This window comes from Glarea lozoyensis, assembly GCF_000409485.1.
Source record: "Glarea lozoyensis ATCC 20868 chromosome Unknown GLAREA6, whole genome shotgun sequence".
NCBI lineage: Eukaryota > Fungi > Ascomycota > Leotiomycetes > Helotiales > Helotiaceae > Glarea > Glarea lozoyensis.
Genome location: NW_007361001.1, coordinates 2,289,130 through 2,301,614, shown reverse-complemented (window position 1 = coordinate 2,301,614; position 12,485 = coordinate 2,289,130). Strand labels below are relative to the sequence as shown.

Here is a 12,485-nt window from a genome sequence, read left to right as displayed (position 1 = left end):
AGGCGGTCAATCGTGTCTATGAGGTGCGTCGCTTGTGGCGGCTGATAGATGAGCTCGAACGTCAGTCAGAAAGCACCGTAGAGCAATTAAGCATTGTTGCTAGAGGAGTGCGAACCGATAAGTATCAACCGAATCCTAAAGTGCTCGAAGGCCGTGAAACTTCCTGGAGTACTGTCATATAATTGTCGGATAGGCTTGTCGTTAAGTGCTGGTACATAGGTAGTGTGATGATTTCCAGGTTGATGGCAATATTTGGCCATGACAGAGTCTTTCATGGATAACGCACCCGATTGATTGCTTCTGCTTCTGGCCTAACAATGGGTGACCGCTGGCTGCCGCTTGTCTCAAGACGAATGGAGAAACTGTACTTCTTGATAACGGGTCGCAAATGCATTCGTCGCCCATGTGTGCGTAATCCAACAACTGTGAATGACCAAAACAAACGCTGAATCGAAACCAATCGATTCGATCCTGAAAATGTTGCTTGTTTTCACGCCCGGACAGCTGTCGGCTCAGAATGAATGGCCCAAGCCGGGCGTCCCTCGCCTTGGAGGCGTCATCAAAATGAGAGGTTGTCGATGGATGTGAAGTGGTTCGCAAATGATTCGCATTTGCCTCGCGTAGTCAAGAAGACTCAGAAGAGCGGTGGGGACTGCATCACCCACTTTCCGTGCTGTTATCATTTGGGCTGTGCGAAGATGTTGGATTTATCATGGTATCCGCCTGGGGACACTTCCACGCACACAAGTTGATCTTGAGACGACATGGCTATCACCAATATTCTCGTGTTCCAGGAGAGTAGGGACGAAAGTAGTAGCGCTGTGGCGCGGTTTGTGTCACATGACGTGGAGCCGGGCCTTTCCAACGACATTGCATTGCTTCATATTCTCCTCTCCTGCACAGAGCTGCAACCTTACAGCCAACACACAAAGACGATCTATCCGTAGATTCAAACGCCCAGATGGAATGCGTATGACCTGCGAGAGAAGTTCTGATTTCCCTTTTCCTTCCATCCATCTCGACCGGCTTTATGCATATCCAAAAAATGCGCAGCAGCGCAAGCTGAGCGCCAGAAAGGACGAGTGCAGCACTAGTGCTGACTGGCAGCTTGCCCTCCAACAGTGGTGTTCCAGTAGTGCGCAGGGCTCTGCCTTGTGTACTTTGACGGGGCGTAGAGATGGTAGCCTTGTTATTGCATCCCGGCGTGTGAGTGGTAGCCTGGTGACCGTATGAACAATATGCACGCTGGATCGTCTTGATTCGACATTCGATTCAAGACATGCCTTCTTGAGAACGGATGTCCCAGTAGCTTGCGAGCCACATCGTGCGTGCGACTAGCGCCTCTCATATAATACTACCACCCACGCCCACCTCTCATCCATTGACAAACCACCGTCCGCCTCACTCTGCTCACAGAAGAGTTTCTTTTCTTCTTCTAGCCACCAAGGCTGTTGCTGATACCCTTGTGCGGCTCTGCGGACGACCTCGGTATTCTACCAGCAAGTGCGTAGACCATCTTATATCTAAGGCTTCGCCATCCAGTTCGCCCGGATTCTCTTGTCAGTATCGATCCGCCCCAAGAATTTTCAAGCAAGAACAGAAAAGATCACCATGAATCCAAACATCCCTATTCCTCCACCACCACCTGGATGGAGGGGAGGACCTCCTGGTGGACCTCCAGGTGGCCACCCCCCTGGACCTCCAGGTGGATTCCCTCCTCCTGGGGGTATGCGACCTGGTCCCCCAAATCATCAAGGACAAGGCGGAGGACCCCCACCGCAGAATCAACAGTTCAACCTGCCTACCCGCCCAGCAAAAGTCAATTCATCTAAAATCGTCGACATTACTCCCCCTCGAATAATGGATGAGGCGGCAAGCAGGAAAAAGCTCACTACGTACGCCGTATATACGGTGAAGAAGGCGATCCCGAGGGGTAAAGAATTACCAACATGGGCACGCGCTGAGGTTACAGAGGAGAGATTGGACCAGGCGGATATTGCCAAGCAGGTCAAGAGGTTGAATGAGAAAAGTTCCAAATCGGTTGCAGAGCAGAAGACAGCGCTGGCGCCTAACCAGCAAGGCCAAGTCGTGAAGGTACTGGACGAGCTCATATCAAAAGAGCGCGACTCGAACTTCATATGGTCACTGGTCCAGATCGACAAGGAGGAGCGGATCATCAAGGTGAGGAAACCATCGTCATCCAAAAGGGATTCGTCTTCCAACAAGAGAGAGACGACAACTTTAACGATCTATGCGATGAGGGCGCCACAGCCGCACGTCAACTGCAAAATGCTCAATGAGCTAATCGAGAAGCATCGCGTAGAGATGCTTGTGCAGCAGAACCGGCCATCAATGCCCAACCAGCAAGGGCCTGGCAATATGCAACACAATAACAACGGCCCACCACCAAGGGGCAACAGTAGTGGACCAGGTGGACCTGGTTTTGTCACAATGCCTCCCAGAAACAACAGCCCAGGGCGACGGGGAAAGAGTAAGAGTCCTGGACCTACAAACCGGAGGGGTTCGAAGAAGTATCACGACTCCGGATCTGACGGTTCAGACTCCGACTCTGCAGGCTCAGATAGCGAGTCGACGCGGAGTTCATCCAACGCCACAACCATCAGCTCCAAAGGACACGGACGCACTGGCAGACGTAATAGCCATTCGAAAGCCCAAAATCGATCCTACTCCCGTCACAGACCTGAGCACGCCAGGGAGCACAAAAAGAAGTACTACGTCGAAGATAGCAGAGATCCGTCACCCAGACGCCCATTCGATGATATGCTTGCTCGTCAGCCCCTTCGCCCACCATTTGTGCCCGAAGTTCACCGAGGGATACCAGAGCCGGGCTTCGACGCCGTTGCTGCTGCGTATCAGGCTGGCAAGATAGACGCAGATGCCGAAAGATTTGGACTGAACGAACGTTACATCCCTCCTCCGCGTGCCATTGAACGACCTGTTATTATCGAACAGCCGAGAGCAGTCGTATCATATGGGAGACGTGAGAGTTTCGCTGGTCATCCAAACTCTCCGCCGCGCATCACCCAGGCTCGATATTCCCCTCCCGTCATATCTCCTCGCCTTTTGCCTGAGCGATACGCCGAAGGTCGTCTAGGGTATCGTGATTTCCGCCCCGAATCACGTGGATATGGATTTGACCGTCGCGAGTTTCGACCAGAACCAAGAAGCTACCGCCCTGAGCATCGGGCTTCCAGAGACTACCCGTCGGATTATCACGATGAACTGGACTCCGAGCGATCATTTTCGCCGGAGCCACCAAGATTCCGTGGAGTCGACTATCATTCCAGGGAGCGTGATGCCGAGGAGTACATTGACCGGGAACGACCTGTTTTTGAGCGTCCCCCCTTTCACCGTCGGGTGACGGAACCGCGAATTCCTCCCATTCGCAACGACCACCATCCGTTTGCGCCGCTTCGTCGTCGTTATTCTCCGTCTACGAGCACCACAGATAGCGGTGGTTGGTGAAAACCCATCGTTCGAGGCCAAACATCAAATTTCCCTTTGTGATTTTCGTCCTTCCCTGTAAAATGTTGCGTGTTGATATTGGACTGGGACCTGTGATCTGCTTTACTCAATCAGTACTGTTCAGAAGTCGGTGTTGGGGCTTGATTTGTACTTACTTGGCTTATGTATAACGTGGGAAAGGATGTCTCTATTACGAAAGAAATGACATGATATGAACGAGTTTATAGCAGTACTCAATGATAACAAACATTAGTTAAAACTCAGACTTACTGTGCATAATTGCATCCTCTGACTTCGTGAAGAGATTTTTCGGCTAGAAGAAGCAAAGAAGCAAAGAAGCGCCACGCATACCATAAACTTTATGGATGAAAGCAGTTTATATGCGCTGTTAAGAACGGGGGCGTGGGATGTCCCTGGGACACTTGACTGAATATGAGAAGATTTCAGTCAAATCATACGCCTGGTTTGCTGCGCATCATGTCACTTGAAGCTGGAGAAGCGTTTCGTTGGACTCGGTAGCCCGAAGGACCCTTATGTCTGCCCAACGACCCCACCAATTGTGGGATGGGAAAAGCATTGTACATCCCAAAACTCGTCCGCAAGACCGTAATTTGAGGTTACATGCATTGATAGAAGAATCTCGAAAGCGATATCGCTTTCGTTCACGTGTCGCGTTGTTTGCTGCTGCTGGGAGAAGAAATTTTGAGCGACAAAGCGCGACGGCGTCACAAGCGGGGCCGTGACATCTAACTACCCCCACCAGCTCAGCTCAAAGTCTTTCGATAACAGCACCACACCCAACCTGCAACATATCTCCTGGGAAATCTTTCACTTTACGAATACTACCAATTTCTTCACAACAATACCGCAACCATGCCTCGTCAATTCTTCGTTGGTGGTAACTTTAAGATGTGAGTGCAATCCCCGAGATACTGAGAAGCTGCGGGGTTGTTGAGGGAGCTGGCGCGGAAGTAAATACGATTGGCGTTAGGACTATAATTAACACTTGCACAGGAATGGGTCTGTTGATACCATCAAGAAGATCATTAACCACATCAATGATGCTGAGAAGGATCCAAATACCGGTAAGTTCAACTCGAGGTTCGGGAAATGGAACAAAAAGCCTTGGTGAAACATGAAGCTTCTCACCTTGACTTGGGGTTTTATCTCGAACAATAGCTAATCAATTCGTTTTATAGAGGTCGTAATTGCACCACCAGCTCTCTATCTCCTCCTTGCTCGCGAACATCTCAAGGCTCCTCTCGAGGTCGCTGCACAAAACGTCTTTGACAAGCCAAACGGAGCATTTACTGGAGAGATCTCCGTCGACCAGCTCAAAGACTCCAACATTACATGGACGCTCCTCGGACACTCCGAACGTCGTGTTGTGCTCCAAGAAGACGACCAATTCGTCGCTTCCAAGACAAAGGCTGCTCTTGATGGCGGTATCGGTGTTATTTTCTGCTGCGGAGAGACCCTCGAGCAGCGTGAGAGCGGCGAGACTGTCAAGGTTGTCACCACACAACTTGCTGCTGTCAAAGAGAAGGTCCAGGATTGGAGCAAGATTGTCATCGCATATGAACCAATCTGGGCTATCGGTACCGGCAAGGTCGCTAGCACTGAACAAGCTCAGGAAGTCCACGCTGCTATCCGTGAATGGTTGAAGAAGGAGGTCAGCGAAAAGGTTGCCGAGGAGACAAGAATCATCTACGGTGGCAGTGTCAGCGAGAAGAATTGCAAGGATTTGAGCAAGCAACCTGATATTGATGGGTTCTTGGTCGGTGGTGCCAGTTTGAAACCTGCGTTTGTCGATATCATTAACAGTCATTTGTGACTTCGTGGAAATGCGAAACTCTAGGCTTACGTTTCTATGATTGATGAGGGTTAAGACTGGAAAATCGGTTGGATGAGCGAATAGACCATGATGATCATGATAGGCAGCAGGCAGTAGGTACCTGGACTTATATATCCACTCCAATACATTACAAACACTTCGCTCCTAACTCACCTTTGCAAACTCGCGGTCTAAGCGTTCGAAGCGCTTTGAGCCTTTCACAAGAAATGCAGTTTCTTTTGCTCCATTTTCGGACACTATTCAACTGGATACTAGGCTAAGCAATTCCCAGAACACTTTAGGACTCATCTGGCTACCTACATAGCATAGGATAATGACACGATGTCACGAAAGCTTCAAGAAAACCCTTCACCCAGAAGAACCTGATATTTATTTCAACTCATTTTACCAGTCACAGGGACAATGATTTATTTGATATCACTTGGACGGAAATTTGTCAGACAAACGTACTTTTTATTTATGAATAGGGTCGCTACGGTGTTAGCTCGGTATCGACTCGACATCAGTGAGTTATCAGTAAGTTATCTGCCGCTTGTAGAGCAGGCAGAACTAAAACCCATTATCTAGCACAGAGCCTCCTTCCTCAGCCCCTTGATATCAACACAAGTTCCCCTTGGATCATGCTCATACCGATCAATGTGATAACTAATCCTCCCATGCGCCGGCAACACAATCGGTTCCCACTCCCACTGACCCTCCTTCGGATCCGTCGTCCCATACACAGCCATCGTCGGGATCTCCCACGCGCCTCTAAAACACGCGCTATCAGTATCAACATCAAAGCTAAAATGCCGCCTCAGCAGCTCACGATGCGCCGATTTCTTCTCCTCTTCCGTCAGCTTTCGTCGCCACATCGCGGACTTCAAGGCGATGATGTCGTGGTCCAGCGTCACGCCGCAGAAACCGAAGCCGATCCCGTCTTTGCCGATGGCGATGTGCATTATTACTTCGGTGCTGCGGACTTGGGACCAGCGGAAGCGTCCGATGCGACGCGTGCCGTTTATGGCGACGTCGGAGATGGTGTAGGTGCCCTGGGGGATGTAACTAGTTTGTTTGAGGGTGGGCGTGGGGTTGGCGAGGTAGTGGAGGAAGGCGTTTATGTCTTTGATGCGGAGGATGGTGCCGTGGGTTATTGGGCGGTGGCGGGTTGTGTCCATTTTGTTGCTTTTGTGGTGCAAGTGCAAGTGGAAGAGGAAGGAAGTACATAGAGAGTTCTGTGGAGGGAGGAGATAGAAGTACCCCATATCTTGCGAGCTGCACTGTTCTGGTAGGTTGTTGAAAGAAAAATCTTCTTGAGTTGAGTGTTCTAAGTTTTCTGTTTTCTCACTAAATGTAATTCACCTTTTCAGAGGGTGGGAAAAGAGCTGAAGGCAAGATTCGCCGTATCCTGATAATGTATATTTTCAAGAGCGGGCTTAAGAAACTCTCTTCCCAATGTTAGCGAACTAAAGACTATCTTATTCGAAGCTCTTTAGTCACTAAAAACAACTTGATGCAAAAGGTTTTTGAAAAGAGACCCAGCTTAGGAAGATTACTCAACGAGACAAGAGATTGTACGGCCATTACAGATACTGTCATAAAGAGAATAGACTCTTCGGATTTGCATGCAAAGTTTGAGATTTGTCGCCATTGACAATATGTTGAACTTCCAAAAAGAAGCCTTTCAAAAAGAAAATCGTCTCGCTTAATCTTTGTCCTACTCTTTCAGCAAAGGGGTGAGCAAACACCACTGAACAGATAGTAAAACATTAGAAGACTCATTAATATAACTGTTCACCCATCTTCCACCTGCTAACCCGATCAGTTCTCAAACGCCAATTTGACTCTGTTCTATTCAAGTCACCACCATCCACCCACACCAAATCCAAACCATCCACCACGAACCATGACTTCAATAACAACCAGCCAACTAAACTCCTTCCTCCTCTCCCTCGCGATCCCCACACGCGGTTCCTACACACTCACTCCCGGCCCCTACACCCTCGCCGACAATCACCGCACCGGGACCCTCCATCTAACCATAACCAGCCACACCTCACTAACCCTGCACATAAACCTCCATCCCTCTCCCACGCCCCGCGTCGATTTCCTCACCGTGCTTCTCCCCGGTTTACAATGGAATGAGCATTTCGACGTGCACGCGGGGTGTAAGGGGGCGGTGGCGTGCTGCTCCAAAGAGGTAAAGGGGAGGGGGAACCGGTGGTGTTGGTTGCGGGGGAGGGGATGGAGGTTGTGGTTTTTAGGTATGAGGGCGTGGAGTGTCGGTATAGGATTGTGGTTAGTGGGATTGGGAATTTGCCTGTTGTGTTGCGGGCGGAGATGGGGATGGAGGGGAGGGGGTCGAATGTTGTTAGGGCTTCTTAGGGGCTGGGACGTGTGAGACTTACTAACAAAAAATACTCGTTGCTCTTATGTCGGCGGACTTGACGAGACAAATTCAAACCATTGAATCCAAAAACATTGCATAAAACAACTTCCACTTCCCCTCACGCTCATAAATAAAAAGAAAACTATAATTGTAAACCTTACTATTCCCATAACATTTCCCTTAACTTGTGTTTGCGGCTTTAAATATTGTTAAGTCTGTGTATGAAGAGTTAGATTTCAGTAGGATAGCTCCTTAACTCGAAATTTCTCGCTTACGACTTGACATGAATGTTTCCCTGTCAGAAAATCCATCGGTTCGCAAATGAAGACAAAGTCGACAATATTGCTTAGCAGCATGTGCATGAATTTAATTTTAGGATCTTGGCTTTAATTCTGATTAGATCTCCCCGACAGGCGGTGTGTGCCGTTGATATCATGCTCACCGTTCGAATGAGACTTTTTGAGTGCACCCGGGATCGTGCATGTTTCCTAACTTCGATCGTTTGACTATTGGAGAACAGGAGGTGCAAAATGGAAGATAATACAAGAAGATTTTTTTGAGGATCTCTGAATGGATGTCGTTGGTCCATAAAATTGGCGTGTCATCATTCATACGAAGCGGTATATTCTCACAGCACCGAGTGATTAACAAAGCAACCAAAACTCCAAATATTTTCTTAGTTATCTTGATTCAAAACCCGTACTTTTGGACTAGTAACAGTGTCGTGTGCATTCCTTGTGAAAGTTCTGGGACCGTTGTTAACGGCGTTTGAAACAAAGACCGCTTACCGTAACTTCCTTTGTTCATACCAACCCTATATTATCCTATACACCGCACCTCCAACTTCCTTTGTGTCAGCGCACCCGTCATGCCTAGAGAACGTTCAACCCCCACAAAGTAGTTTCAAAATGGCTCCTCGCGAACTCGTCGTCAATACTTCGCTGCTGACGTTGCAACAACAGATGTTCAACGAAGCAGCCGAGCGATATGCGCAACTTGCGCAACGGAACAAACGGAGGAATTCGCTGAGATCTGCGAAATCTGTTGTGGATGGAGATGAAGGAGATGCTGAGCAGTCACCGAATAAATCGATTGAATCGCCTAGTAAACGGCGAAGGTCAAGCCACAGCACGCGCCATGTTGCGTTTACAACAGAGGTCGTTGAAGGCCAACAGGCGACCCGGCGAAGGAGTTCGGTGAGACGAGACAGTGCGGAAATCTCACCGAGAAGAGCCTCTTTACGATCCTCTATGAGTCCAAAATCACCAAAACATATTCCCTCGAATACAAACTCAAGCGAAGCAGCTCCAGTTCAAATCTCGGCGCCTCCTCTAAGCCCGAAACTTCGAAATCCGTATCCGCTCAAGCGACGAAATTCCCTGCGCTCACACACACACTACCCGAATCACTATCAACATAGCGTTCCCACGCTCCCACCGCCGAAGCTCTTTTTACACCGTTGCGGCCGTGCGAATTGCTCGGCTCGTTTTCGGTCGAGGAACAAGTTGCACGCCCATATCAGAACCGTGCATGGACATGTGCCGCTGGAATGGATGCGTAGCGGCAAAGGACCAGGAAAGGACGGATTTGCTGAAATGGCTGCGAGATGGAACTGCCATATATGTGGAAGGGCTTGTGCGGATTCGAGGAGGTTGAGCAGTCATGTTGAGAAGGCCCATGCTGCTAGGGAAAGTGTTGATAATGGAAAGAGCAGTGAGGGGGGAAAGAAGAGTAGTGAAGCGGAAGAGGAAGAAGTAATTGTGATTGAGGATTGAATGAATGGTAACTTTTCTACCTACCTGGTTGTACTTTTTTCCTGGCATGCAAATCCAAGTGAAAGAATGAACTGTCTGCTTGAGGCTACAAAATCGAGCAAATGCTCCGTTGTATACCATACTCCGACTAGTCCGTACCCTTGAGATGTCTAGTATTTTGCTCCACAGATTAGCTCCTTCGCTATCCAATATTCGCGTATCTCTCTTGTAGGCATTCCGAGAAACCTAAAGAAATATAATATATATAACCAACTCAACACTTCTTTTTACCTTTGCTCTCTCTTAATAACATGGCTCTGTAATCACCAGAACAGGGTCTTTGAAGTTCCTAGTAAGAGTATCAGGACAAAGCAGGTAAAGTGTCATTTTGACTCATCTCGTCTCGGTCTCCAGTTCAAGTTCGACACCGAAGAATCTCCTCCTGGAGTCCACCAGGCTGGCAGTGATTTCTTACAAGGCTACTTGACCCATACAGCCTCGTAGTATAGTCGCCGTCTTGAGCAAGCCTCGGAAGGTGTCTAGGCACAGCACTCGGTCCTCCATCTGGATGCAATGCAGGCGGAAAAGACGGCAGATCTGTACCTGCATATGATCCTCGTGCTAGATAGAAATGAAGGCGTCAACATGTCCAATAGCTAGAATCCACACCCGCTTATCGATTCCAACCATGCTGTGCAGGCATGGCGAAGTGTCTAATCTCGTGAGTTTGACAATCAAGGGACTTCTAGACGCAGGAGATACATATTTCGTGCTTCATATTGATCGTGAAGGAGCTTCAGATTCTTCCATTGACCAATAACAGGACCACAAAGTAAGGCGTCATTGGTAGGCATTTTGAAAGGCAGATAACCAGACTGCTGGTAACAAAAGTCCCCTTGCTGGTAACCAAAGAGGACCTCGATGTCGAGAAGTTTGCCCGCTTAGAGGCGAAGGCCTGTGCCACTACCAGGTACAGCCCAGTTCTCCACAAGGCTGAGCTTCTTTAGGGAATTTCGACCCAATCATCGATCTTCCATGTGACTCGGCCCATCGGCACTTCACGCCGACTTAATCCCGAAATTGATGGACCGCAAACAACCGAACTCGTTTGGTCCCTACTCAAACATTGGCACACTGGTCAGACGGTCATATTGTACCCGCCAGACCAACCTCGCCCTTCATTGAAGCAAATTCGGTGGCGCTTATGACCCCTCATCACCTTAACTGGTGATTAGGTCGTCGTTCGGTGGCATGGCAGCGTGTTAGGCCTTTCAGCACAGCCTAATCGACCAAACAACCACAATGAACAACGTGATGCAGTCTTTGTAACGCGTCTGCAACAGTCAGGCAACACTTCATATAAGTCAAGCAGCCTTCAACAATTCATAACGTTCCTCCATCGTACACATCATACAAACAACTCGTTGTACACAAGTCCAGCATCGCTCGGTTACTGATATAATCCATCACTCTCACAACTGACAACATACCACATATTCACGACTCCACAGCCCTATAAATCAACATCAAATATCTCGTTGATGCCACACTCAACCTCTTCCACCTCCACTTTCCCCTCCACCTCCAGCACAAATATGTCAGATTCTCTCGCACCACCAGGACGCTCATTCTTTGGGTCGATCCGAAAGCTCGGTCGCAAGAACAGCAACAGCAGCACCAAATCTACACACTCAAACAACTCAGACACTTCAACGCGATCAGCAGGACCCCGAAACCCATTTTCGGGAAGCGCAGGACGACGAACTCCCAGCCCAAACCCAAATCCATTCTCAAATGCCTCTCCCGCAACCCGTCGTCCAGACCGTCCGGGAATGAACGCTTTTACCGTCCCTTCCAATGAGCCACCGCCAGCGTACACCCCAAGCCCAACCGCGAAATCTGGTCAAACTGTTGCGTTTGAACTGCCATCCCCATCACACGCAGCACCACCACCGATCGCATCATCATCAGCACCAGGTGGCGATGACCCGTACTCCTTCCTTGGAACATTCGACACGGTTCTCCTCATCGACGACTCAGGCTCTATGGCCGGGCGTTCATGGCGCGAGGTTTCACAAGCCCTCTCCACCATCGCACCCATCATCACTCGATACGACCAAGACGGAATCGACGTTTACTTCCTGAACCACAAATCCACCGATGCAGGTAACTTAGCAGAGGGCATCGCACCATCCGGCTACAGAGGCATCACCCGCGCCGAAACCGTCACAGGAATCTTCGAGCGCGTCCGTCCAACGGGATCAACACCCACCGGAACCCGCGTCCAACACATTCTCAAACCCTACCTTGCCAAGTGCGACAAGGAGCTCAAAGCCGGCCGAGACGTCAAGCCACTGAATCTCATCGTTCTAACCGATGGTGTTCCAAGCGATGATTTAGAATCCATTCTCCTCAAGGCCGCGCAAAAACTTGATAACTATGATGCCCCACCCTCCCAAGTGGGTGTTCAGTTTTTCCAAGTCGGTAACGAGAATGGTGCTAGAGAGGCGCTCGAGGAGCTAGATGATCAACTCAGTGAAAGGGTTCAGGGCGGTGTTCGCGATATAGTTGATACTGTTACCTGGACTGGCGGTGTTGCAGCTTCTGAAGGCGGAATTGGTCTCACAGGCGACGCGATTTTGAAGGTTGTCCTTGGCTCTGTGATCAAAAGATTAGATCGCAAGCGTGCGAGCGGAGATGTGAGCAGACCAAGACGCTCATAGATATTTCATATTGTACATTAGGGGCGGATACTTTGCTTTGTGGCGGCGTTTCTAGATGGCTTGGCAGGGGATAGGACTTCATTTGATACCCCCAAGAACTTCACCTTTCTCTTTATTATCTCATAGGACAAAATTATTAAGAATAGTCTGAGTTGTGTGCTCTTATAAATATATTTCTACACTATTTTGATATCTCGCTTAATTGTGACGCTAAGACCCCCCTTTCATGACAACCCATCGCAGAGGACAAAACTAAGTGACAGGGTATCGATCGTGGAAAAGCACCATTTACTGAACTG

The 12,485-nt window shown here is 49.1% G+C and overlaps 5 protein-coding genes across 5 annotated transcripts; all 5 read left to right on the top strand.

Annotated features, from left to right (window-relative positions):
• Positions 1 to 1,611: 1,611 nt before the first annotated feature.
• On the top strand, positions 1,612 to 3,486 carry GLAREA_03085 (uncharacterized protein; the record flags this gene model as incomplete). The annotated part of the gene is made up of 1 exon (XM_008088170.1): positions 1,612 to 3,486. One exon carries the CDS (start codon positions 1,612 to 1,614, stop codon positions 3,484 to 3,486), a length of 1,875 nt encoding a protein of 624 aa, XP_008086361.1.
• An 873-nt stretch (positions 3,487 to 4,359) lies between these two features.
• Positions 4,360 to 5,320, top strand: GLAREA_03084 (Triosephosphate isomerase (TIM); the record flags this gene model as incomplete). The annotated part of the gene is made up of 3 exons (XM_008088169.1): positions 4,360 to 4,397; positions 4,501 to 4,571; positions 4,686 to 5,320. The coding sequence occupies 3 exons, from the start codon at positions 4,360 to 4,362 to the stop codon at positions 5,318 to 5,320; spliced, it is 744 nt and encodes a 247-aa protein (XP_008086360.1).
• An 809-nt stretch (positions 5,321 to 6,129) lies between these two features.
• On the top strand, positions 6,130 to 6,549 carry GLAREA_03083 (uncharacterized protein; the record flags this gene model as incomplete). Its single annotated transcript, XM_008088168.1, has 1 exon — positions 6,130 to 6,549. One exon carries the CDS (start codon positions 6,130 to 6,132, stop codon positions 6,547 to 6,549), a length of 420 nt encoding a protein of 139 aa, XP_008086359.1.
• A 2,068-nt stretch (positions 6,550 to 8,617) lies between these two features.
• On the top strand, positions 8,618 to 9,484 carry GLAREA_03082 (uncharacterized protein; the record flags this gene model as incomplete). The annotated part of the gene is made up of 1 exon (XM_008088167.1): positions 8,618 to 9,484. The coding sequence occupies one exon, from the start codon at positions 8,618 to 8,620 to the stop codon at positions 9,482 to 9,484; it is 867 nt and encodes a 288-aa protein (XP_008086358.1).
• A 1,574-nt stretch (positions 9,485 to 11,058) lies between these two features.
• Positions 11,059 to 12,186, top strand: GLAREA_03081 (vWA-like protein; the record flags this gene model as incomplete). The annotated part of the gene is made up of 1 exon (XM_008088166.1): positions 11,059 to 12,186. The coding sequence occupies one exon, from the start codon at positions 11,059 to 11,061 to the stop codon at positions 12,184 to 12,186; it is 1,128 nt and encodes a 375-aa protein (XP_008086357.1).
• Between the last annotated feature and the right edge of the window lie 299 nt (positions 12,187 to 12,485).